Here is a 24,036-nt window from a genome sequence, read left to right as displayed (position 1 = left end):
ACCCGGACGGGGACTCATCCTCACTATCCAAACGGTCCTGGTCAGCGTCGTCTGACAAGACAGAGCAGGGGTCACCAGCCTAAGCAGGACCCGAGTCTGCGTCAGAGCTCTTCCCAGAGGATGGGGGGGGGGGAGGGGCCGCTTTTTAGCACCTTTCTTCGCATGCACCGCCTCCATCTTGGCAACGAACGAATTGAGGACCGCCGTTAGGGTGTCCATAGGGACTGCGCAGTCCACAGGTGACCCAGTTGCAATTGCCTGGATTTCGGGGGAAGAAACACCAGTTTCTGAAGCCATGCTAACCCGCCGGACTCACCACCCTGAGGAGTTCTGAGCTGTTCACAGCAGTGCCTGTAGATCCCTAGCGCTCCCAGGTGCGGAAAACGTGCTCATACTACATAAAACGGCCGCCCAGCATCCAGTAAAACAGACAGGGAGCTGAAAGCACATGTAGCTGCTGCTGGAGAACACTGAAATGTGCTCAGGCTTCTAGAAAATGTCCACCAGTGTCCTGAATAGGGAAGCACTGGGAAAATGGCCTCTTGAAGCCCAGACCTGCTGCCCTTGCCCACACCTAAAATGGCCGCCGGCCAGCTTCCATGAGGGACAGAGACAGAAACGTGGCAGAGACACAGCGCTGCACCGAAGACACAGCCAGACCCTCACAGGCACCTCCCAGGAGCATAACACACAGGATTCAGGCACCACCAGCCAGCCAGTCCCCTATCCCAGGTGAGAGCCCTCAGGGATCTTACACACACACCGCTCAGTACCACATGCAGCATCCCCCCCCATTCCATTGTAGATCTACACCTGATCGGTACAGGGTAGCTACTGGTCTCGGCATACTGTGACGCAGAAATCAGTAGCCCGGTCATATGTACGCCCCGGAGCATAAAGCTCACCGACCACCTCTGGAGCTGCGGTATGTCGTGACCTGCACACGCTCGATGGCCAGACTGGGGAGACTAAAAGGATAAGGGTATCCAGCCCTTCACCCAGCCGGCTGTTGATAGTAAATCACAGGAACATTCATCTTGCGCAAAACCCCAAGCTTCTGCGTAAAAAAGCATGGACCGATGGTCCCGCAGGGTTCCTAGGTCCTTCTCCTTTACTAGGCAAAGTAAAACTGGTGCTGCTTTGCAGGGTGGAGGGTTGTAGCCTGAGGGACCGCCCCCCCTGGGCAGAACTAAGAGTTCTGAGTGTTGTGTTACAACTATGCCTAGTATTCTCCTAGTGATAAGGCTAACAACCATTTGTTACAGAGAGGAGCTGTGTCGGTCGGTGAATATAAGAGGAAACTAAATTTGTTATTCCGCAGGTTTATTTGGAGGCATAAAAAGCCACAATTAGGCCTTCAATTCTTTTGGCACGAGTGGTTGAAAGGGCAAAAGACAAAGAAAAAAGGTGGGTCAAGTTAGAAAATGTGATTAGTAAAGTTCCCTTGGGTAAAGTAATATGGATCCCAACAAATTTTAGGGAATTATATGGACACACGCACATGATTACACGGATAGCTTTGATGACCTGGGATAGGGTTCACAAAAAACAAAATTGGGATAACAATTCCCCACTAATACCACTATACGACACAGGTTATTTTACACCGGGGAAAGATAGGATCCATGGTGGGTGGTTTAAGAATAAAGATACACAACTAAAAGATATTACAAGCAATGGTAAAATCTGTACTTTTCAGGAATTAAGGAATAATTAAGGTATAAAAAAGAGGTATTAGATATAAATTGGTGGAGGTATGCACAGTTGAAACACTTTGTGGAATCCCTCCCTCAGCTGATTAGGTCAGAGCACAGCTTGCGCCCTTTGGAACGGCTGTGTGTGACGACCGATGGAAAGAGAGGGATCTCGAAAATATATAAATATATATATATATAAAATTCTGAATGGTCTAGTAATATGGGAGCCCTCCTCATTTATAAAAAAAATGGGATGAAGAGTTTGCGACAGGATGCACAGAGGCAGAGGTGCATAAAATACTAAGGATGCCGCATGCAATCTCAGCAGACTGTAGCCTACTGGAAATGAACTATAAGTGTATGGCACAGTGGTACTTAACCCCAGACAGACTACAATTTCATAGAGGGGTCTCTAACCTATGCTGGAGGGGATGCTCAGAAATAGGATCTATGTTCCATATATGGTGGACATGCCCTAAAATTAAAACATTCTGGAAAAGAGTATTATCAATAGCCGAAGAAATCTTGGGTGTCAAAATACCAGAAGAGCCTAGGGTTTGCCTGCTCTATAGGGTTAGCATGTCCATAAAACAATATAGGAGAACATTGATACCATGTCTCCTAAACGCAGAAAAGAGCTTAACTCCCTGCCAGTGGAAGGACCCAGAGAGCCCCTCTCTGAAAAGTTGGTTGGGCAAAATGAATCAAATTTAAAATCTAGAGCTATTGAAGTACAGTGGAGAAATAGGAGAAGTAGAGTTTGTAAAAAGATGGAAAGATTGGGTAAAATATAAGAAATCACGAGATACGTTGGTAGGATGACAGAAGAACTCTCAAAAGTCTTTCAAGTCTCTCTAAAGTGTTCACTGAGGTGGCAAAGAAAAAAAAAAAAAAGTCCCAACAATTTCTTTTTCCTTTTCTAGATGATGTCACAACTGAGAACTACACATGTGGGTGACTCATGGAAATGGATTATATTCAAATTATATGCTATCACTATTTTGAAACAAGGTCATTAGGACATGAATTTCTCGTCCTGACCCTCCTCTGCCTCCTATCCAGTTTTAAAACGAAAAAGCAGACTTAGAGTCGTGCAATAAATTCACGTGAGCATATAATAGATGATTACTACATAATAACTAATGTTACTGAAATACTATTACACACAACGCTGTCTTCAATTTGAACTTGTGACAGAGTTGTTTTGTGTGACTCCTATGAGCGGTATTTGCATACACTATAATGTTAAAAGTATTGGGACATAGTGTGTTTTTTAACCTGAATATGGTGATTTCGGAACTTCATAGTTTCCCCCAAGCCATCTATATTAAAGTCCTGGGGGCCCCTAAAGCCCAATGGTGACCCCCCAGAGTTAGAGACAGCTGACATCCTTCAATGTAGAGTGGGTTACAAGGCAATCTTGGGTGTACTACAAGATAAACAAGTGGCTGAAGAGCTGGTGTAGTAAGGAGGGGTTTGGATTCCTGGAGGACTGGGCTGATTTCTCAGTCGATAACCAGTACTATAGAAGGGATGGTAGTACTGGTAGTATGCTATAGGCCCTGTAACCTGAGGGAGGAAAGGGGAGACAGATCTCCTACCACAATTTGGATTAGCAGCAAGGATGGGAAGTGTTATCATAATGGGGGATTTTAATTATCCATATAGACTAGGCGGAGGGAACTGCGCATTCATCTAAGTCTGCCAGTTCCTAAATGTCGAGTAGGACAATTGTATGGGTCAGATGGTAGCCGTACCAACTAGAAATAAAGCATTAATGGATCTACTGATAACCAACAATATAGACCTGATCACAGATGTGGAAATATGGGGAAATTTAGGCAACAGCGATCACAGGTCAATTGGCTTCAGTATACAGTAAATCACACAAATAGGAAACATAAGGGGACCACAAAGACACTGAATTTCAAAAAAGCCAACTTCCCTAAACTACAAACTTTGCTAAAAGGCATAAATTGGGATAAAATCTTGGGAACAAAGAACACAGAGGAGAGATGGGTTCCCTTTAAGAGCATATTAAATAAGGGCATTAGCCAATGCATCCCATTGGGTAATAAATTTAAAAGAGCGAACAAAAGTTCTGGATGGCTTAACTCCAATGTAAAAAGGCATATAAAAGCAAAGGAGAAGGCCTTCAAAAAATACAAGGTTGAAGGATAATCATCAGCATTTAGACTTTATAACGAATGCAACACAAAATGTAAGGGTGCAATAAGATAGAACATGAAAGACACATAGCGGAGGAGAGCAAAAAAGTATGTTAACAGTAAAAAAGGGAGGACAGACCATATTGGCCCCATAAAGAATGAGGAAGGACATCTGGTTAGAAAGGATGGAGAGATGGCAAAGGTATTGAATTTATTCTTCTCAGTCTTCACGAGGGAATCGGGGGGCTTCAGTAACCAAAACTGCAGTGTTTATTCTCATGTCACATCACAGGAAACACATTGGGCCAATTTGACATGTCAAATTGTATGTCAAATTGGCGGCTATTGCCGGAAATGACACTGTCTGAAGCGATGCAATGCCGACTTTGCGGCGCCACACTGATTCCCAAAAGTGTTTCCTATACTACTTTTGGCGACGATTTGAATAGACATCTGTGAATGAACCCACACAGATGTCTGTCAAATCCCCCCTGATGTCGGACTGCATTGCCGGTTTGAAATTGTGGGAGTTCAGCTAAACTCACACAATTTCTAACCCGCAGCAATGTGAACCTGGGCTTAAAAACTGTTGAGAAATTAATGAAAAAGATTTTGCAAAAAAAAAAAACTTTGAGAATGTAGATTGGAATTGCAGCATTTTGTGTTGTAATATAATAATAATAAAAAAATATATATATATATTGCAATAGCTGTCAGAAAGTCCATTTACACTTCTGCTTTCTGGAGTGATTCAACAGTCTGATATTCCACCAATGAGACAAAGCCCAGATAATGGCTGAGTCTGCTGGAGAGAGCTAGGAACCGATTAAATCCTTAATGCTGGTGAACTATCACATTGTGTCCCCCATAGGATAGTGTCACAGATTCCGAAAATAGCCGAAGATTAACGGCGCCTGCGCCGTGAGTCCAGGTTCTAGCCCCATCATCCAAGTGGACACAGAGTTAGAATAAAAAGAGCCGAGCGCAGCGAAGCCGTGCCCGAAGCGTGGCGAGCGAGGCCGTGCCCGAAGCGTGGCGAGCGAAGCGAGCCCGTGAGGGGCCCTCTAATCTTTGCAGCTCTATGTCCACTTGGATGGTGGGGCTAGCACCTCCACTCACGGCGCAGGCGCCGTTCATCTTCGGAGATTTTCCCGAATCTCCTTCTGCTCCGTGCTGCGCCTGCGCAGTACGGGGCGGACAATATCCGATGGCCGGATGCTATATGGCAGAACACCAGTAACTCCAAGCTACATAAACAGCCATTTGGTAAAGCAAATTGCTGGCATCTCCCACAACCAGAAACATCAATTATCAGTAGACTGACCCTTTACAAGAACAACTGCTTGCTAAAACAAAAATGGAATATAATTGTGCATGAAAAGCCCAAAAAACACAATATTCAATGGTTAAATGAGCAATGGTTTGTCCCACAACACAGTCAAGGAGAGGAAGGAAGTTCTGAAAGTTATGGCACCCTCAGCATCCCTGTCACAAAGACTTATCTTGGTACCTCTTTAGATTACATCCTTTAGATTATGCACTAGCTAAATACAGTGAGGAAATTAATTATTTGATCCCTTGCAGATTTAAGTTTGGTCACTTACAAAGAAATCAAGGGTCTATAATTGGTATCATAGTTGTGTTTTAAATGATACAGACAGAATATCAACCGAAAATCCAGAAAAAACACATAATACAAATATTATAAGTTGAGTTGCAGTTCAGTGAGTAAAATAAGTATTTGATCCTCTACCAAGCAAAAATTTTTTTTGACTCCCACAGACTGGCTACAGTATGTTCTTATGTGGTATGCAGATTAGTCCTGTCAATATAGAGCCGGTTCACACAGGGGCGACTCAGATCCGACTTCAGGTCGCCCCTAGTCGCATCAGGTTGGACAACATTTAAAAATCAATGTAAGTGAATGAGAGCCATCTTAATGCACGCTACTGAATTCGCTCCGACTTCAGAAAAGGTTCCTGTACTACTTCAATCCGACTTGATTTCAATGGAGGTCGCCTCCAAGTCGGATCTCCGTCTATACGGAGGCGACTCTGACAGAATTATCAGCTCTAAAGAGGGAACTCCACGCCAAATTTATAAAAAAAAATTGGCGTGGGTTCCCCCTCCTAGAGCATACCAGGCCCTTAGGTCTGGTATGGATTCTAAGGGGAACACCCTATGCCGAAAAAACGGCGTGGGGGTCCTCCCCAGATCCATACCAGACCCTTATCCGAGCACGCTACCCGGCTGGCCAGGAAAGGGGCCCTCCTGAGCCGTACCAGGCCGCGTGCCCTCAACATGGGGGGTGCCTTGGGGAAGGGGGGACGCGCGCCCCCCCACCCCAAAGCACCTTGTCCCCATGTTGATGAGGACAAGGGCCTCTTCCCGACAACCCTGGCCGTTGGTTGTCGGGGTCTGCGGGCAGGGGGCGTATTGGAATCTGGGAGCCCCCTTTATAAGGGGGCTCCCAGATCCTGCCCCTCCACCCTGTGTGAATGAGTATGGGGTACAATGTACCCCTACCCATTCACCTGTGAAAAAAAAGTACAAAAAAAAACACAACACACAAGGGTTAAAATAGTTTATTGCACAGCTCCGGGGGTCTTCCGTCTTCGGGGGTCTTTTCGCTGGACTCCTCCACTATCTTCTGCTAGCTCTTTTACTAGCGGAGGAGCCCGGCTTTCTTCTTTGCCGCCGCCCGGGGCTCTTCTTCCGACTTCGGGGGTCTTGTCCCCCTCTTCGGTTCTTCTTGCCTGGCCACCGCGCCTTCTTCTAGCTCTTTTACAAGCGGTGGCCCTATCTTCTGTCGCCGCTGTCGCCGTCTTCTGTTCTCCTCTTCTTTTCTTCTCTTCAGATGTTGCCACGTCGCTGCCTTCGCTCACAATGCGGCGCGCGGCGACTTATATAGGGACATCACCGGATGATGTCCCGCCCATTATGATGTCACAGTCCCAGCATCCTCTGGGAATGTGACATCATAATGGGCGGGGACATCATCCGGTAATGTCCCTATATAAGTTGCCGCGCACCGCGTCCCTGCCATTGTGAGCGGAGGCAGCGACGAGGCGACATCTGAAGAGAAGAACAGAAGGCGGCGACAGAAGACCGGGCCACCGTTTGTAAAAGAGCTAGAAGAAGGCACGGTGGCCCGGCAAGAAGAACCGAAGAGGGGGACAAGGCCCCCGAAGTTGAAAGAAGAGGGCGGCGGCAAAGAAGAATGCCGGCCTCCTCCGCTATCTTCTGCTAGCTCTTTTACTAGCGGAGGAGCCCGGCATTCTTCTTCGCCGCCGCCCTCTTCTTTCAACTTCGGGGGCCTTGTCCCCCTCTTCGGTTCTTCTTGCCGGGCCACCGCGCCTTCTCCGGCGAGAAGACCCGTCAAAAACGGAAGAAGAGAAGACCCCCGGAGCTGTGCAATAAACTATTTTAACCCTGTGTTGTGTTTTTTTTTTACTTTTTTTTTCACAGGTGAATGGGTAGGGGTACATTGTACCCCATACTCATTCACATAGGTTGGGGGGCCGGGATCCGGGGGCCCCCTTATTAAAGGGGGCTCCCGGATTCTGATAAGCCCCCCGCCCGCAGACCCCGACAACCAACGGCCAGGGTTGTCGGGAAGAGGCCCTTGTCCTCATCAACGTGGGGACAAGGTGCCTTCCCCAAGGCACCCCCCATGTTGAGGGCACGCGGCCTGGTACGGCTCAGGAGGGGGCAGGGACCCCCATGTCGTTTTTTCGGCGTAGGGGGTTCCCCCTAGAATCCATACCAGACCTAAGGGCCTGATATGCTCTCGGAGGGGGAACCCATGCCATTTTTTTTAAATTTGGCATGGAGTTCCCCCTTCAAAGCTCACTCTCTGATTGGCCACGGCAAAAGTCGCCTGGCCTGGGGCGACTTAAAGTCATGTTGTAAGTCGCCCCAAGCCGTGCCCAAGTTGCCTCCAAAAGTCGTGTTGAAAGTCGTGTCGCACCTGTGTGAACCGGCTCTTAAGAAGGTGCTCCTAACGACAACTCGTTATGTGTATAAAAGACACCTGTCCACAGAATCTCTTTTTTTCCATTCAAACCTCACTATCATGGGCAAGACCAAAGAGCTGTCAAAGAACATCAGGGACAAGGCACATGTACAGGCTGTCTGAAGTTTGCCAACATCTAAATAATTCAGAGAAGGATTGGGAGAAAGTGCTGTGGTCAGATGAGACAAAAATTTAACTCTTTGGCATTAACTCGACTCACCGTGTTTGGAGAAAGAAAAATGTTACTATGTTACTATGACCCTAAGAACACCATCCATACAGTCAAGCACGGAGGTGGAAACATTACACTTTGTGGCTGTTTCTTTGCTAAAGGTACGTGCCAACTTTGCTGCATTGATGGAGCAATTGACGGGGCCATGTATTGTAAAAACTTGGATGAGAACCTTCTTCCCTCAGTCAGAACACTGAAAATGGATGGGTCTTCCAGCATGACAATGACCCAAAACATACTGCCAAAGGAGTGGCTCAAGAAGCTGCACATTAAGGTCATGAAGTGGTCATAGTCAGTCTCTAAACCCTAATCCTATAGAAAATGTATGGAGGAAGCTGAAACTTCGAGTGACAGCCAAGAAACCTTAACGATTTAGAGATGATCTGTAAAGAAAAGTGGACCAAAATCCCTCCTGAGATGTGTGCAAACCTGATAACCAACTACAAGAAACTTCTTACCTCTGTGCTTGTCAACAAGTCATATTTTGCTTGGGGATCAAATCCTTTTTTTACTCACTGAACTGCAACTCAATTTATAACATTTGTATCATGTGTTTTTTTCTGGATTTTTGGTTGATATTCTGTCTCTATCATTTAAAACACACCTATGGTAATAATTATAGACCCTTAATTTATTTGTAAGTGGGTAAACTTACAAAATATGCAGGGGATCAAATAATTATTGTCCCCACTGTAAACAGCACCATCCAGTGGCTAAAAGTAAGTGCAGCCCATTCATACTGGCCTCTTTTACACGAACGATCCGTTCAGGTCCGCCTGTCAGTTGTTTAGGCAGACCTGAACGGATGCTCCATAGACCTCTATGGAGCGTCGGATGTCAGTGGTGACATTTCCGCTGACATCCGACCTGCTCTGGTCCAAAAAAGTGTGACGGAGGAAAAACCTACTTTTACATCCAACTGCGGATCGGATCGGGTGACAGCGGACTCTGCGGTCCGTCCTCATCCGATCTCCCATAGGGGAGAGCAGCGCTCTGACAGATCCGTCCCTGCACAGCATGCAGAGACAGACCTGTCATCTTCCTGCTCAAGCTCAAGCAGATGTTCAAGGGGCGGATCATCACAGATCTGAAAGAGGCCTTAGATGCAGTAATTCCTACTGTGTTTGTTTATGATACAGATCTAAAGCGGATCACCACTGCATCTGAGCACCACAAAAAAAAAAAACACAAATTTTTAATATTCAAAGCAAACTTCCCCACCCATTCATGTCTCTATGCTTTATTTTGTTGAGAAATCACTTAAAAAACAACCCCCCTAGCATTTCTGGCTGTGGCCAACTTGAGTAAGGGCAGATGATTCATGTAGCATTTACTTTCTGGAATCCATCTGTCCTTAGCTCAAGCGTGCAGACAGGAGAGTGTGCTTAGCTGAGAAAACCCCTCCTGAATACTCCCGAGATTTATGACTTAATTTGCTTAATCAAAAAGCCAGGAAGTAACTGTAAAAAGAAATGAAACAAAAAAAAAAGGCTTAAAACAAGTAAATATGATATACTTTCCTATCCATTTACTAATGTTAGCAGCATGAGGATTACAAATAGTTAATGTTGATTGGGAAAGTGAAGTTCAACTTTAAACCAATAATGTGCATATAAGGATGAAGTATAATGGAGTGCCAGATTTTGATATTCCTTTGTGGCTGGGTGATCTGGACCTCAAAAACAATGAGAAGGTTGCAGGATCACTGAAACAGCAATGGAATTTTGAAGGACAACATAGATATAAATAAAAATAATAAAAATAATAAATCAGGTACATTAAAAAAAAACCTGCTAAACAGGACACAAGGGTTGTTCTTGAGATTTGAGCCTTCACTGGTAGGGTGGGTAGAACTATCAAGGTGTTCCCAAAACTTTGTGAACTCATCCCAGAAGGGTGTGGCTGATATTACACCATTCAGGAACCAGAAAAACACGAGTGGCAGACAGGGGGGAGACTGAGAACTGTACCATACACAGAGAAAATGAGACACAGAGAAGGACCAACAAGAAGAGCTATTTTTAGTAAAAGGTAAACAGCGAGATCTATTTAAAGCCTTGCAGGAAAACTCAGCAGTATAAGAAATAAACAGCCTGGGCTGGCCAATGTCTGCACACGGATTCTCACAGAGGTCCTTCAAAGGCTGCAGCCATGGTACAATCATTCATTGTTATCCTCCTCCTGAAAATGCCAGCTGCCTGGCTGTATTGCTGAGCCCCTGGCTCTACTATAACTCACAGACTGGGTATGCATGTGTGCAGATAATGGCTTCTGACTTTCTTGATCTGTATTTCTATTTTGGACCGATTAGTCATGTTGTCCCTAGATAACAAATGTGTGTTCAGGAGGGCACCACCACTCAAAATGCTGGTTTAGGATGGGTTAGATCCCCAACTAAGTCTCTATGTTATCCAAGATGCTTGCCCCCCCCCCCCCAAAATATTCAGCACCAGCCACCACAGACACAGACTGTGCAATGGAGAAGCAGCCAGATTGCCATTACTATTGTGACATTTGCAGCAGCGATCTATTCATGAATTTTGTTCTTCAGTTTATATTATATTACATACTTTTGGCTGGACGATAGTTTAACCTCAGTTGTACAGTGTGTATTTACACTTTGCAACTTTAAACTGTACTGTTTTATTTGTTTTCAATAAAGTACTTGAGCAAAAAAAAAAAAATGGAGAAGCAGCACAAGCAGCCAATCAGGTAAACTGCAGTGCACATGTGCTAAAATGAAATGTGCTGAAAGGATGAGGGAGCAGAGAGCGAATTTTTCTGCTGCTGCTTCTTCACTGACCAAAACAGAAGAGAAAATTTAGCAAAATATGGCCATTTCAATTATATTTTGTGAAATCGATAATTTCAATGCAAAATGAAGTAACTCTACTCAACTGTCCTTTCTAAACTCAAGCTGGGGTTGGATGACCAGTTTATCATCTTAAAGCAATAATTTTTGAAGCAAAGCAAAAGTATGTGTAATTAGAATTGTAAGCTAACCATTTTATTTAGTGACAGGCTTTGACTGGCGTTCAGAGAGCTTTAACAAAGCCTGTCCGAAGCCTTGTTTTGAAGCAAGTGTAAACTAGCCGTTCATGTGTGTTGAAGCCGAAGCAAGTGTAAATGAGCCCTAAATGTGTTGGCTGCATTACATTTTTTTCTTGAATTTGTTCCGAGTGATCTGGCCAATTTTCTGTCTTAGGGTGTCTTCACTTTAGATGGAGGTGCAATGGTGACACCTTCGGACAGCAGCATTATCAATCTGTGGAAAGGGTAGTGTTATATGCACTAGAAGATTTAGATGGACCTGACTAACAAATTAAAGTCAAACTCCTGCCCACACTTTTTAAGGCTGCATTCACACGGGCAATAGAGGGCAGATAGTGTTCTACAATTAAGGTCAGATAAATGCCGCCACTGTACACACTGTGCTATGGCTGCATACAAACTGGTCAGTTAGCTGCGGCCAGTTTGTGTGCAGCCAGAAACATCCACAGAATTGCCATCCCTGGACGCACACTGTCTGCATCCAAGATCAGTTGTAGGCTCATATTTACATGTGAACAGCAGCAGTGCCACCAGCCATGGATTTGTACACAGTACAAATCCAATAGCCGCAGCTGTTCGCCCACATTGTATGGATGCAGTGTTTAAACTTGTCGGCAAGAGACTACTAATTCCCATTGACGGCTGCCCCTGATCGTTGGTGTGCATCTGTGTGAATGTAGCCTAAGCAGTGATAGTAACAGTTTTTTTTTTTTTTCAGAAAAATGTTTTATATAAATGCATAAAAAATAATCATTGTAAGCACCCCTGTCAGTGCTAAATGGTTTGTCTGTTAAAGGAAGTTGAAAAATAACAGGTTAAAATAAAGGAAGAAAGCCTAAAGGATTGAAAACTACAACATTTTTTTTTGGGGGGTTTAAGACCACTTTAAATGAAAAGTATGGCCAAAGCTCTTTGGCCCTACTTCTCCTGTGGGTCACAGGAGTTCACTTAGTTCTGCAATTCTGTGACCCAGATTCAGCTGAGAGCAGGCTAAATCCTGACAATAATGGCGGGATCCATCCAGACGCTCAATCGGCAGCTGGCTCAGCCTGAGCCAGCTGCTCCCACCACCTCCATAGCCTGGCATTCCACCGAACACTGGAGGGGCAGAGCAAAGAGCCGGTGAATGACACTGTCACAGCTCTCTGCTCCTGAAGACTGAGAACTGAACGATCAGCTGTGTTTGATCATTTAATTATTGGCATAGAGGCGACAGGGGTAAGTATAAATGTTTATTTTTTGAGAATACCTCACTTCTCTTTTCACTGCAGAAGAAAAAAATTAAGTCTGGCTCTGCTTTCTGTAGTGTAAATCTCAGGACTGGACAGACATACATTAAAAATCATTGGCAGGTAAAAAAAAAATCATGTATATGCATCCCAGCTGTGTAAACAGTGTTGGGGGGTGGGAGAAAAAAAAAGGTTTGTTGCTGTGGGGTAATTACAATCAATGATCATTTCAGACATTTTCATGATGTAAGCTCATTACCTGCTAGAATGTAACAGGTGGACAAAAATGCTGCTCTAGCGCAAAGTACAGGTTTATTACAAATGGAGATGACTTACATATAGGCCTTGTAGTTGTTCCCTATTTTTTGAATACGGATATCATACTTGGCATCAATGAATGGCTCAGATGTAGCATAGGTTTTTGTTAGGGCGACCACACTGGCGATGTCCTGGAAGTCATACTGGTTGTCTACCTTCACCTAGAGAAGGGAAGAGGAGAAGATGTTATGGCCTTGAAAGACTGAGATTTGTGTTGTTAACTGGGGCTGAGATGTCAAAAGTCTGCACTGCCGCTGTTTTATGACAGCCCTAACTTTCAAGAGCTGCTGACGTAAAAGACCTATTAACACATCCCTCTAGGCTCAATTTAGCCTTTGTCATCATGCTGTTCTATTATATTATTATATTATTATACTGGACTGCTAAATGTCCTGAAAGAGTAAAAGGTCCCAAACTGCCACCCTCCCCTTTCATTATCCCTTCTATCTGTCATCCTTTCCCCTCTAACTTCTCCTTTCCCTATCTTCCTATAGTGTAACCCCCCTCAGTTTTTTTCAATCTCTGTGGAAGTTGAAAATCACTGTCGTAGGCACTGCACATATATGGTGTGAACAAGGCCCTAAACAACTGTATCTATTTGATGAACTATAGGTTTCAAATGACCGCCAATGGAACTTTTTTCTTCTGTTAATCTGTAAAACCTTATAAATATTAATAACATATATATTGTTCATCTAGTTTCTGTCAGAAACCATGAATCAGACCAAGACAGAAGTACAGTTAAATCACACTTGTTTAATAATAAAAGTAAATAGAACAAACGTAGTCAAAACATAACCAAAGTTTGGTAACCGTAAGGGATAGTCAGAAAAGCCATAAATTCAGGAAGCCAGGAATCAGTGTAGTGTAACAGCAAGCAGGATCTGGAGCTAGAGCGGCCAGCTCGGAGAAGGAAGGGCTGAGCCCACCCCTGACAGTACCCCCTCCTCAATGACCCTACCCTTCGGAGGACCACCAGGCTTAAGGGGAAAAGTCTATGGAAATCACAGAGGCATGTATGTCCAAGGATGAGACCCAAGAGCCCATACCCTTTCCAATACACCAGGTACTGTATGCTCCCACGGAACCTACGGGAGTCAACAATGGACTGTATTTCATAATTCTCATGGTTCTCAACCTGTACAGGATGAGGACGTGGCACCGAGGTGGTAAAGCGGTTGCAGACCAAAGGTTTTAATAAGGAGACATCGAATACATTTGAGATACACATATTAGAAGTAAGGTCTAAAGCGTAAGCCACTCTCTGGGTTAATCCTGCGGAGAATACGGAAAGGCCCAATAAACCGAGGTGCCAACTTCAGAGAGGGAACATGGAGTTGGAGGTTGCGAGATGACAGCCAGACCCTGTCCCCAACCTAGTAGGAAGGCGCAGGCAGGTGTCTGTGGTTAGCATGGAGTCTGTACCTATCATTGGCATGTCGCAAAGCCTCCTGGACTGGCCCAAGTGGAAGACCACAGAGATGTTTCTCTAACACAGGAATGCTCTGCAGAACAAATGAATCAGAAAACATGGAAGGTTGGAAACCATAGTTCACCATAAATGGGGACAATCTGGAAGCAGAATTCAAGGCACTATTGTGAGAAAACTCTGCCAAAATAAGAGGTCTGACCAGTTTTTATGATGGTCAACCACCATAAGGATAACTTTGTTGCCCTGAAAGTTGGGTAACTTCGCAATGAAATCCATAGACAGGTGGGTCCAAGGCCTCTCTCCATTGGGTATGGGTTGTAGGAGACTCACTGGAAGGTGTCATGGAGTCTTACTCTGAGCACACACCGAACAAGCAGCTATGAAGGCTGCTACATCAGCATGTAGACTAGGCCACCAGAATTGCTGAGAAATGGCCCAAGAGAGTTGATTCTTCCCAGGGTGGCCAGCAGCCTTGGGAGAATGGTAAGTCTGGAGCATGGCAGTACGGAGATTCTCAGGGACAAAGCAGCGGTCACATGGTTTCTCAGGAGGAGCCTGGACCTGAGCTCCAAGAATTTTGTCACCCAAAGGGGAAGTGAGACTGGTGTGAACCATAGCCAAAATACGATCAGGAGGAATCACAGGAACTGGAACCAATTCCATCTCGGAAGTGGAGGAAAATTCTTGTGACAAAGTGTCAGCCCTTACATTCTTAGTACCGAGTAAGAGTGAGACAATGTAATTGAAACTTGACAACAAAAGAGCCCATCGCGCCCTTCTGGGAGAGACAAGAATGTGAGATTCTTATGGTCAGTAATAATGAGAAACGGCACAGTGGTATCTTCAAGGAGATGCCTCCATTCCTTAAGGGCTAAAATGATCACTAACAACTGTCTGTCCCCAATCTCGTAATTGCACTCCACAGGTGACAATTTCTTGGAAAAGTAGCTGCACGGATGCATAGTGCTCTCAGAGGTAGGATGTTGAGACAGCAGGGCGCCAACTCCAGTCCCTGAAGCATCAACCCCAAGGATAAAGGGTAACGCAGGATCAGGATGTGCCAACACAGGAGCAGAAACAAAGGCAGCCTTCAGACTCTCAAAGACCTTAACAGAGTCCGGAGTCCAACTCGTGGGTTACCATCCATTCTGATCATATCAGTCAGGGATTTGACCAGGGACAAGAAGTTACGAATAAACTTCCGATAATAATTGGCAAAGCCAAGAAAACTTTGCATTAGACATATAGCTATAGGTCGGGGGCCACTGTAGAACTGCTGAAAGTTTCTCTGGGTCCATCGAAAAACCAGCAGTGGAAATTACATAACCCAGGAATTTAACCTGTTCACGATGGAACTCTCACTTCTCCAACTTACAATAAAGATTGTTTTCTCTCAGCTTCCAAAGCACACGACTGACATCTGTGTGGTGCCTCTCTAGGGACTTGGAAAATATGAGGATATCGTCGAGATAAACCACCACACATAGCTGCAACAAATGTCGGAGGAAAATGTTGATAAATTCCTGGAAAATTGCCGGAGCGTTGCAAAGGCCAAATGGCATTATGAGGTACTCATAATGGCCTGTTCTGGTATTAAACACATTTTCCATTCATCTCCCTCCTTAATCCTCACGAAATTGTATGCTCAAATCAAGCTTTGTGAAAACTGTCGCTCCCTTGAGGAGATCAAATAATTCCATAATCAATGGAATTGGATAAGTATTCTTAATTTTGAGATGATTGAGACCCCTATAATCAAAACAAGGTCTCAGTTCACCACTCCTCTTCTTCACAAAGAATAAACCAGCACCGGCAGGAATCGAGGATTTGCAGATGAAACCCTGAGAAAGTGCGTCTGCAACATACTCCTCCATGGCCCTATCCTCCGAGACCAACAAAGGGTAAACCCGGCCACGAGGGGCTATGGCATCAGGTTGAAGGTCAATTGCAGAATCATACGACCGGTGTGGAGGCAAACTACCCAGTTGACCTTTGCCAAAGACGTCGCTAAAATCGCGGTACTCCTCCGGCAGGGAGGAGAGTGAAGAGGTGCAGAGGAAATTAGCCACCTTCTGAAAGCATGTCTTACTGCATTGTGGCGACCAGGAGAGAACCTCAGCACGAAGCCAATGGAAAGAGGGGTTGTGCCTTTGTAACCAAGGATAACCAATAACCAGCGGAAATTTAGGCGAGGAAATAACTTGGAATTTAATTATCTCATGGTGAAGAGCCCCTACGGCCAAGGACAATGGAGCGGTCTCCTGAGTCACATGGGCAGGCTGTAGCGGTCTCCCGTCAAGAGCCTCAATGGCAAGTGGAGTGGCAGCTTCAGTGGAATCGAGTGCTTCAAAACAAAGGCAGCATCAATGAACAGACCTGTGACTCCAGGGTTGATTAGAGCCTGTATCTCGACGGATGACTCAGCCCAAGAAAGGGTAACCGGAAACCACGGGCTTATCCTTCTGGATAACCGGGGACAAAACACCATCTAAGGTCTGTCCCCTACATGACCTCAAAATTCGGGAGTTCCCTGGACGGGTAGGACACAAGAATTCAAAAAGCGACCTGTCTGGCCACAATAAAGGCACAATCTCTCCCTCTTCCTGAGAGATGCATGAAGCTCAAGTGCATGGGTTCACCTTCACTGACCGACTCGGTACCAGGAGGCATGGGAAATGAGGGAGTCAAGGGTGGGACTGCAAAGCTCGGAGACAAAATGTACAGGAGGCTTCCACAAGCACTCCTTAAAAGACAGTCTTTCTCTGAGTCTGGAGTCAATTAGGATGGCAAATGTGATCAACTTCTCGGAGCAGCCACAGTGGGAGATTCCAGGTGAGCTGTGCGACTCAGGAGCATTTGTAACGCCATGGTAAACTGATCCATGCGGTGATCCTGCTCATCCAATCTGGAAAAAACATTACCAACAAGTGGATTGACTGCATCTTCTGAATTCATGGCTTTCGCCTACTGTCAGAAGCCATGAATCAGACCGAGACAGAAGTACAGTTAAAGTGGATGTAAACCCAATGTCATCCTTTCTAAACTACTGCCATAAGGGTTATCTATAAGGATATACATGCCTCCTGCATGTATCTTTACCTGCCAAATGTCTCCCATCTGTCTGCTATGAGACCCGAAAAAACTGCATATTCTGCGGGTGGGTCTGTTGTCTGGAGCTTGGTGGGTGGGGTCGTGATGTCCGTAAAAACTCCCCGCCCACCTCTACACTCCCCTTGTCAATATGCATATTCTCCAGTCCTGTGTATTTCTTACACTGGACATCTGCTATGATCACTAACATCCAGTGAAAAGACAGGAAAGTCCCCACATGACTTCAGCTTGCCAAATCATGCTGAGGTGTGGAACATCCAATTGTGGCAGAACAGCAGATGATGTCTCTTAGGCTAGTGCATGAGATATGTAAATCACCTGTCACTCACAGCAAGGGGGAGGATTTGACAACGTTTTTCTCTGTTTGTCAATTATTATCTGACTGAACAATAAAAGAGGATTGCTCAGAGAGATGGATTAACTATTTGTGGCAAGACTGGGCTCAAATGATAGGAAATCTTATACTCTACATTATGACATCAAAACAAATAATACATTTTTCGAGTTTACATCCACTTTAAATCACACTTGTTTAATAATAAAAGTAAATAGAACAAACATAGTCAAAACATAGCCAAAGTTCGGTAACCGGAACGGATAGTCAGACAGGAAGCCAGGAATCAGTGTAGTGGAACAGCAAGCAGGATCTGGAGCCAGAAGAAATGTCAGCCAAGTGAGTCTTTAACAGGAACGCAGGAGATGATCTCTGCCTTTGCCTGGTCAACATCACAGAGACTATCTGGGCTGGATGGCCTAAGTAAGCAGAACTGACGAGCAGGATATCATCAACAGGTGAGTTTGGTGAGATAGGAGCTGGCAATTAACCAACAGCTGAGCGGCCAGCTCAGAGAAGGAAGGGCTGAGCCCAGCTCTGACAGTTCCAGGTTTTGGGTGTGCTACACGTGCCCAAAAAAAATAATCATTGTACACAGAACGTATGTAGCATGTTCAGTTTCTCTGTAAGTAAAACAAAGGGAGAGGAGCCTCTGGGTGCAGAAGTATAACAAGTTTTTAATAGCACTAAAGCTTAACAACTCACATTTGGAAGGTAAAAAGCAGGCATGTAGTCAGTCCCACAGTGGAGTGTAGAGGAAGATAAATGTCTTCAGCTGACGGCCCATTACTTATGGAATAAGTGTGTTCAGTTATTTGTGCATATACTTGTCCTATCCAGTTTCTCTGCCCTGCTGCCGGGAACCCCCCAGTACACAGCAATTACTAGCTGTGATTAATCAAAGCCGTGATTGCTGTATATTCCAGAAGCTTATGCTAGCAGCAGCAGTCAAAAAAGAAGCCAGACTCAGTGTTTATCAATAACAGTGCTCAGACACATTATACAGTATTCATACCCCTTGAAATTTTCCAAATTTTTTCATGTTACAACCAAAAATGTAAATGTATTTTATTGGGATTTTTTGTGATAGACCAAAACACAAAGTGGCACATAATTGTGAAGTGGAAGGAAAACGATAAATGGTTTTCAAATTGTTTTACAAATAAATACGTGAAAAATGTGGTGTGCAAAATAGCTCAAACATTGTCAAATTGGATGGAGAGCTCCTGTGAACAGATATTTTCAAGTCTTGCCACAGATTTTCAATTGGATTTAGGTCTGGACTATGACTGGACCATTCTAACACATGTATATACTTTGATCTAAACCATTCCATTGTAGCTCTGGCTATATATTTAGGGTCGTTGTCTTGCTGGAAGGTGAACCTCCACCCCAGTCTCAAGTCTTTTGCAGACTCTAATGCCGCGTACACACCGTTGGACTTTTCGACAGCAAATGCGCAATCGGAGCTTGTTGTCGGAAATTCCAACCATGTGTAGGCTCCATCGGACAATTTCCATCGGAATTTCTGTTGCACATTTGAGATCTGGTTCTCAAATTTTCCGACAACAAAATCCGTCGGAAATTCTGACTGTGTGTACATAATTCCAAAGCACAAAGTTCTACGCATGCTCAAAATCAAGCAGAACAGCCACACTGGCTATTGAACTTAAATTTTCTCGGCTCGTCATACGTCACTGCGTTCTTGACGTTTGGAATTTCTGACATTGTGTGACCGTGTGTATGCAAGACAAGTTTGAGCCAACATCCGTCGGAAAAATCCCATGGATTTTGTTGTCAGAATGTCCGATCGTGTGTACGTGGCATTACAGGATTTCTTCTAAGATTGCCCTGTATTTGGCTCAATCCATCATCCCGTCAACTCTGACCAGTTTCCCTGTCCTTGCTGAAAAAAAAGTATCCCCACAACATGATGCTACCACCACCATGTTTCACAGTGGGGATGGTGTGTTCAAGGTAATGTGCAGTGTTAGTTTTCTGCCACACATAGCGTTTTTTTTTTTTTGGTTCAATCATTATTTATTTGGAAATCACAGAATACAGATGGTAAAATCAACAGTTAACTCAATAACACAAAAGCACACATCTGCATAGAGATTACAGAGAAGAGAGAAAACAAAATAGTGCAACAGAATAAAAACCGTTGTGGCTAATATCCAGTACTAGATGCAACAGCTTTACACGGTAGATTATTCGTCATACATAGGTTGGCCTTTATTAAATCCATATAACTGATGCAATCTGTCCAACCCAGATATTACAGTGGAAACTTTTCATACAGTAAACAGGCAGTCAACCCTTCTGGGTGTAGTAGACAGAAAGTGCAGCCCATGGGTCCAGGAGCCCCCATCCAATATTAACCTGTGTCTAGTGCCTTGTATTGGCTCGAGTAGCGAAATATCACCCATGGAGACCAAATGGAGTTAAATTTTTCTATAGTCTCGTTCGCAATGGCAACCATTTCCTCCATGTGATGCACTGCTGACACTGAATTGAGCCACTCAGATATGGTTGGGGCATTTTTGGATTACCAATTTGGAGGGATCAGTATTTTGGCAGCATTCAATAAATGTCTCACCAATGACTTTTTGTAACGTTTGATGGGGATATCAGTGATGTGTAGAAGGCAGCATTGGGGACTCAGAGAGAGGGATGTAGCAGTAATTGATTTAATTAATTTGCGCACCTTCTCCCAGAAAGGTCGCAATGATGGGCAATCCCACCATACATTGTGCCTTTATCTTGTTCACACCTCCAACATAAATCAGAGGACATCGGGAACCATTTTCTCACTTTTACAGGTGTAGCATACCATTGCGTAAGGACTTTATACGACATTTCTTGGAACTTAGTACCAATGGAACATTTATGTGCAAAAATGGTAGCTTGTTGCCATTGTTTATCAGAAATGCCCATATCAAGAGCTGAAGCCCAAAGTGATTTGGCACTTGAGTGCTCAGAGCTCCTATCATTGCGCAATGTGGCGTACATCAAAGAAGTAGATTTAGATATTGGAGAACCCGACAGACACATATTTTCAAAGGGGGTCAGAGGCCTAAGTAGTTGTACCTTCTCTCTGGAGTTAGAAATGTAGTCATGTATCTGGCGAAAAGTCCAGTACAAGAAATGCGGTGGGGTGCCCAAATCTCGGTTCAGCATTCCATAAGGTTTAATCTTGTTGCTCTCTACACAATGTGTCACCAATAGGGGCTCTTGTGGGTTGTGAGGGGAAGTCAGCTGCAAATTACACCCCGGAAGAAAATCCGGGTTGCAAGTGATGGGTGTGAGAGGCCCCGGCACAGAGAATAGTTTGTAATGTTTCACCATCTTATGAAAAGTTTTTAACGTCGTTCCTATAAGGGGGTGGTTTTGTACCTCCCGCGGTAGCTTCCCCCAGGGAATCCAGGGAGTGAACCTCAAAGGTAGACCTGAAATTACCTCCTCTAGGAATATCCAGTCCCTGTGCTCCCGATTGCAATTCCATTCCAGGACTCTAGTTAAATGAACCCCACAGTGATAAAGTGTGAAGTCAGGGAGGTCTATGCCACCTACCAGCTTGGGCTTGGTGAGAGTGTCAAATTTTATTCGGGACCTTCTCCCCATCCAAATAAAGGTGTGAATCATGGCCCGCAAGCATTTAAAAAATTGGCAGGGGAGTGACACCGGGAGGGTATGAAAATAGTATAAAACTCTAGGCAACACCACCATTTTAACTAAGGCCGCCCTTCCAAACCATGGCAGGGGTCTATTGTTCCAAACCGATAGGTCTCTTTGAAGTTTGTTGAGAAGGGGGGGGAAGTTAGCCTTATAAACATCTGTCAGATTTTTGGTGATCTGAACTCCAAGATATGAAATAGAAGAGGGCACCCAGTGAAATGAAGAAGCGGCCTGTGCTCTAGTTAAGGACTCAGTGGATAAGGTAAGGTTTAGGGCCTCTGATTTCTCATAGTTGATCTTCAGATTGGATACATATCCAAAAATTTGGAAGGCTTTAATCAGGTTCAGGATGGAAATAAGTGGCTGTGTAAGAAAAAACAGAAGATCATCCGCATAAGCAGCTATTTTAAAATTGCGGTCCTTAATCTGGAAGCCTTTTATATTTGGATTGTCATTCACTGTGCGAATAAAGGGTTCCAGGGACAAGATAAACAGAAGCAGGGATAGGGGGCAACCCTGTCTAGTGCCATTACTAATATCCACCGCTTCTGACAGGGTACCGTTTTATTTTAAGTTTTGCTTGGGGTTTGTGATAGAGGGCCGCCAACCACTGCATCATGTTGGTGCCCAGACCAATATGCTTACAGGTAGCAAAGAGGTAGTCCCATGCCACACGGTCGAAGGCCTTCTCCGCGTCCGTAGACAGGAGAAGGCCCTCGACGTCCCCCTGAGTTGCATGATGAATTATGTTTAAGGTTTTGGTGACGTTGTCACGGCCCTCCCTCCCCGGCATGAATCCCACCTGTTCTCTCCAGATCAGAGTGAACAGATACGGGGACAGCCTGTTGGCCATGATTTTTGCAAGAATTTTTAGGTCCAAATTTAATAAAGAGATGGGCCTATAGCTGGAGCATTCAGTGGGATCCTTTGCCGGTTTGGGAAGCAAAGCGACATGTGCTGAGGTAAAGGTATGTGAGGCAGAAGGGGAAGCAGCAAGAGAATTTAGGGCCTTAAGAAGGGGCGTCTTGAGTAGGTCAATGAACATTTTATAGTAGTGGGCCGTATACCCGTCTGGGCCTGGACTTTTGCCTGGTTTAAGGGTCGCAATCGCCCTCAACAGTTCGGCTTCAGTAATAGGAGCGTCTAAAGAGTTTCTGTCAAGTAGAGGCAATGTAGGCAGGCCACTATCGGTAAGGTATGAGTGTAGGATGTCATCCCTAGAATCCTGGAGTTCTGGTGGTTTGCGGAGGAGAGGTAAATTATACAATTTCGAATAAAAAGTGTGGAATCGTAACGCAATATGGTCAGTTCGGTGGAGTAACCTGCCGTCCGTATCTTTGACAGACAAAATGGATTGTGAATGTGTCACCTCTTTGAGGGCTTTCGCGAGGAACTTCCCGCACTTATCCCCATACTCGTAATAGAAGCCCTTCCGAAAATATATTACGCGTTTTGGCTTTAAGATTAAGTAGGGAATTCAGTTTATCTCTCAATTTTGTCAACCCGTCAAGTGTGGCTTCAGCCCGAGATTGCTTGTGTTGGGCTTCCAGCACAGCAATTTCCGAGGCAAGTGAGGCGACTACTTTGGCCGCCTCTCTTTTCCTATGAGCCCCCATGCAGATGAGCTCGCCGCGTATGACGCATTTGTGTGCCTCCCATATCGTCATGGGAGACACATCTGTGGTGTTGTTAGTGCGGAAGTATGCTTGCAACTCCGAGGTGATCGTCTGGCAATTGGTAGAGTCGGTTACTAGGGAGGGGTTCAGTCGCCAATGGCATGATTTAGGAGATCTATCTGGTGGAGCCAAAGAAATCGAAACTGGGCAATGATCTGACAGTGTCTGAATGCCAATGTGGGCTGTGTGCAATAGGGTTAGATCACGTTGAGTAATAAAGATATAATCAATGAGAGATAGCGTTTTGCTTTTAGGTCAAAAAGTTCAATTTTGGTCTCATCTGACCAGAGCACCTTCTTCCACATGTTTTCTTTCTTCCTGCACTCTTCCATAAAGGCCAGATTTGTAGAATGCACGACTAATAGTTGTTTTGTGGAGAGATTCTCCCTTCCACCTGAGCTGTGGATCTCTACAGCTCTTGCAGCGTTACCATAGCTGATTCTCTGATTAATGCTCTCCTTGCTCAATCTGTCAGTTTAGGTGGACGGCCATGTCTTGGTAGGTTTGCAGTTGTGCCATAATCTTTCCATTTTCGGATGATGGATTGAACAGTGCTCCGTAAGATGTTCAAAGCTTGGGGTATTTTTTCATAAACTAACCCTGCTTTAAACTTCTCCACAACTTTATCCCTGACCTGTCTGGCATGTTCCTTGGCCTTTATGATGCTGTTTGTTTACTTAGGTTCTCTAACAAACCTCGCAGGGCTTCACAGAACAGCTGTATTTACACTGAGATGAAATTACACACAGGTGGACCCTATTTACTAACTAGGTGACTTCTGAATGTGTTCCACTAGATTTTAGTTAGGGGAATTACAGTAAAGGGGGCTGCATACAAATGTAAACCACACTTTTCAGATATTCATTTGTAAAAAAAAATTGAAAACCATTTATTATTTTCCTTTCACTTCACAATTATTTGCCACTTTGTATTGGTCTATCATATAAAATCCCAATAAAATAAACTTACGTTTTAGGTTGTAACATGACACAATGTGGAAGATTTCAAGGGGTTTAAATACTTTTTCAAGGCACTGTATCTTAAGTAATGACAAAGTTATTGCCGAATAATCTGGTCCATAATAGAAAAAAAATA

At 44.5% G+C, this 24,036-nt stretch overlaps 1 protein-coding gene across 4 annotated transcripts in view; it reads right to left on the bottom strand.

The window, feature by feature from the left end:
• Window positions 1-24,036, bottom strand: part of SYN1 (synapsin I) — a 294,399-nt gene that overhangs the window by 62,912 nt on the left and 207,451 nt on the right. For all 4 annotated transcript variants that reach the window (XM_077475536.1, XM_077475543.1, XM_077475561.1 and 1 more), the window contains exon 7: window positions 12,729-12,871. In XM_077475536.1, the coding sequence (XP_077331662.1) occupies window positions 12,729-12,871 (143 nt within the window). The remainder of the gene's footprint in view (window positions 1-12,728; window positions 12,872-24,036) is intronic.

The sequence above is a fragment of the Lithobates pipiens genome, unplaced genomic scaffold (genome assembly GCF_037356315.1).
Source record: "Lithobates pipiens isolate NorthernLeopardFrog02 unplaced genomic scaffold, aLitPip1_a1.2 Scaffold_1, whole genome shotgun sequence".
In the NCBI taxonomy this organism is placed as follows: Eukaryota; Metazoa; Chordata; class Amphibia; order Anura; family Ranidae; genus Lithobates; species Lithobates pipiens.
This window is presented reverse-complemented; position numbering and strand designations above follow the sequence as displayed.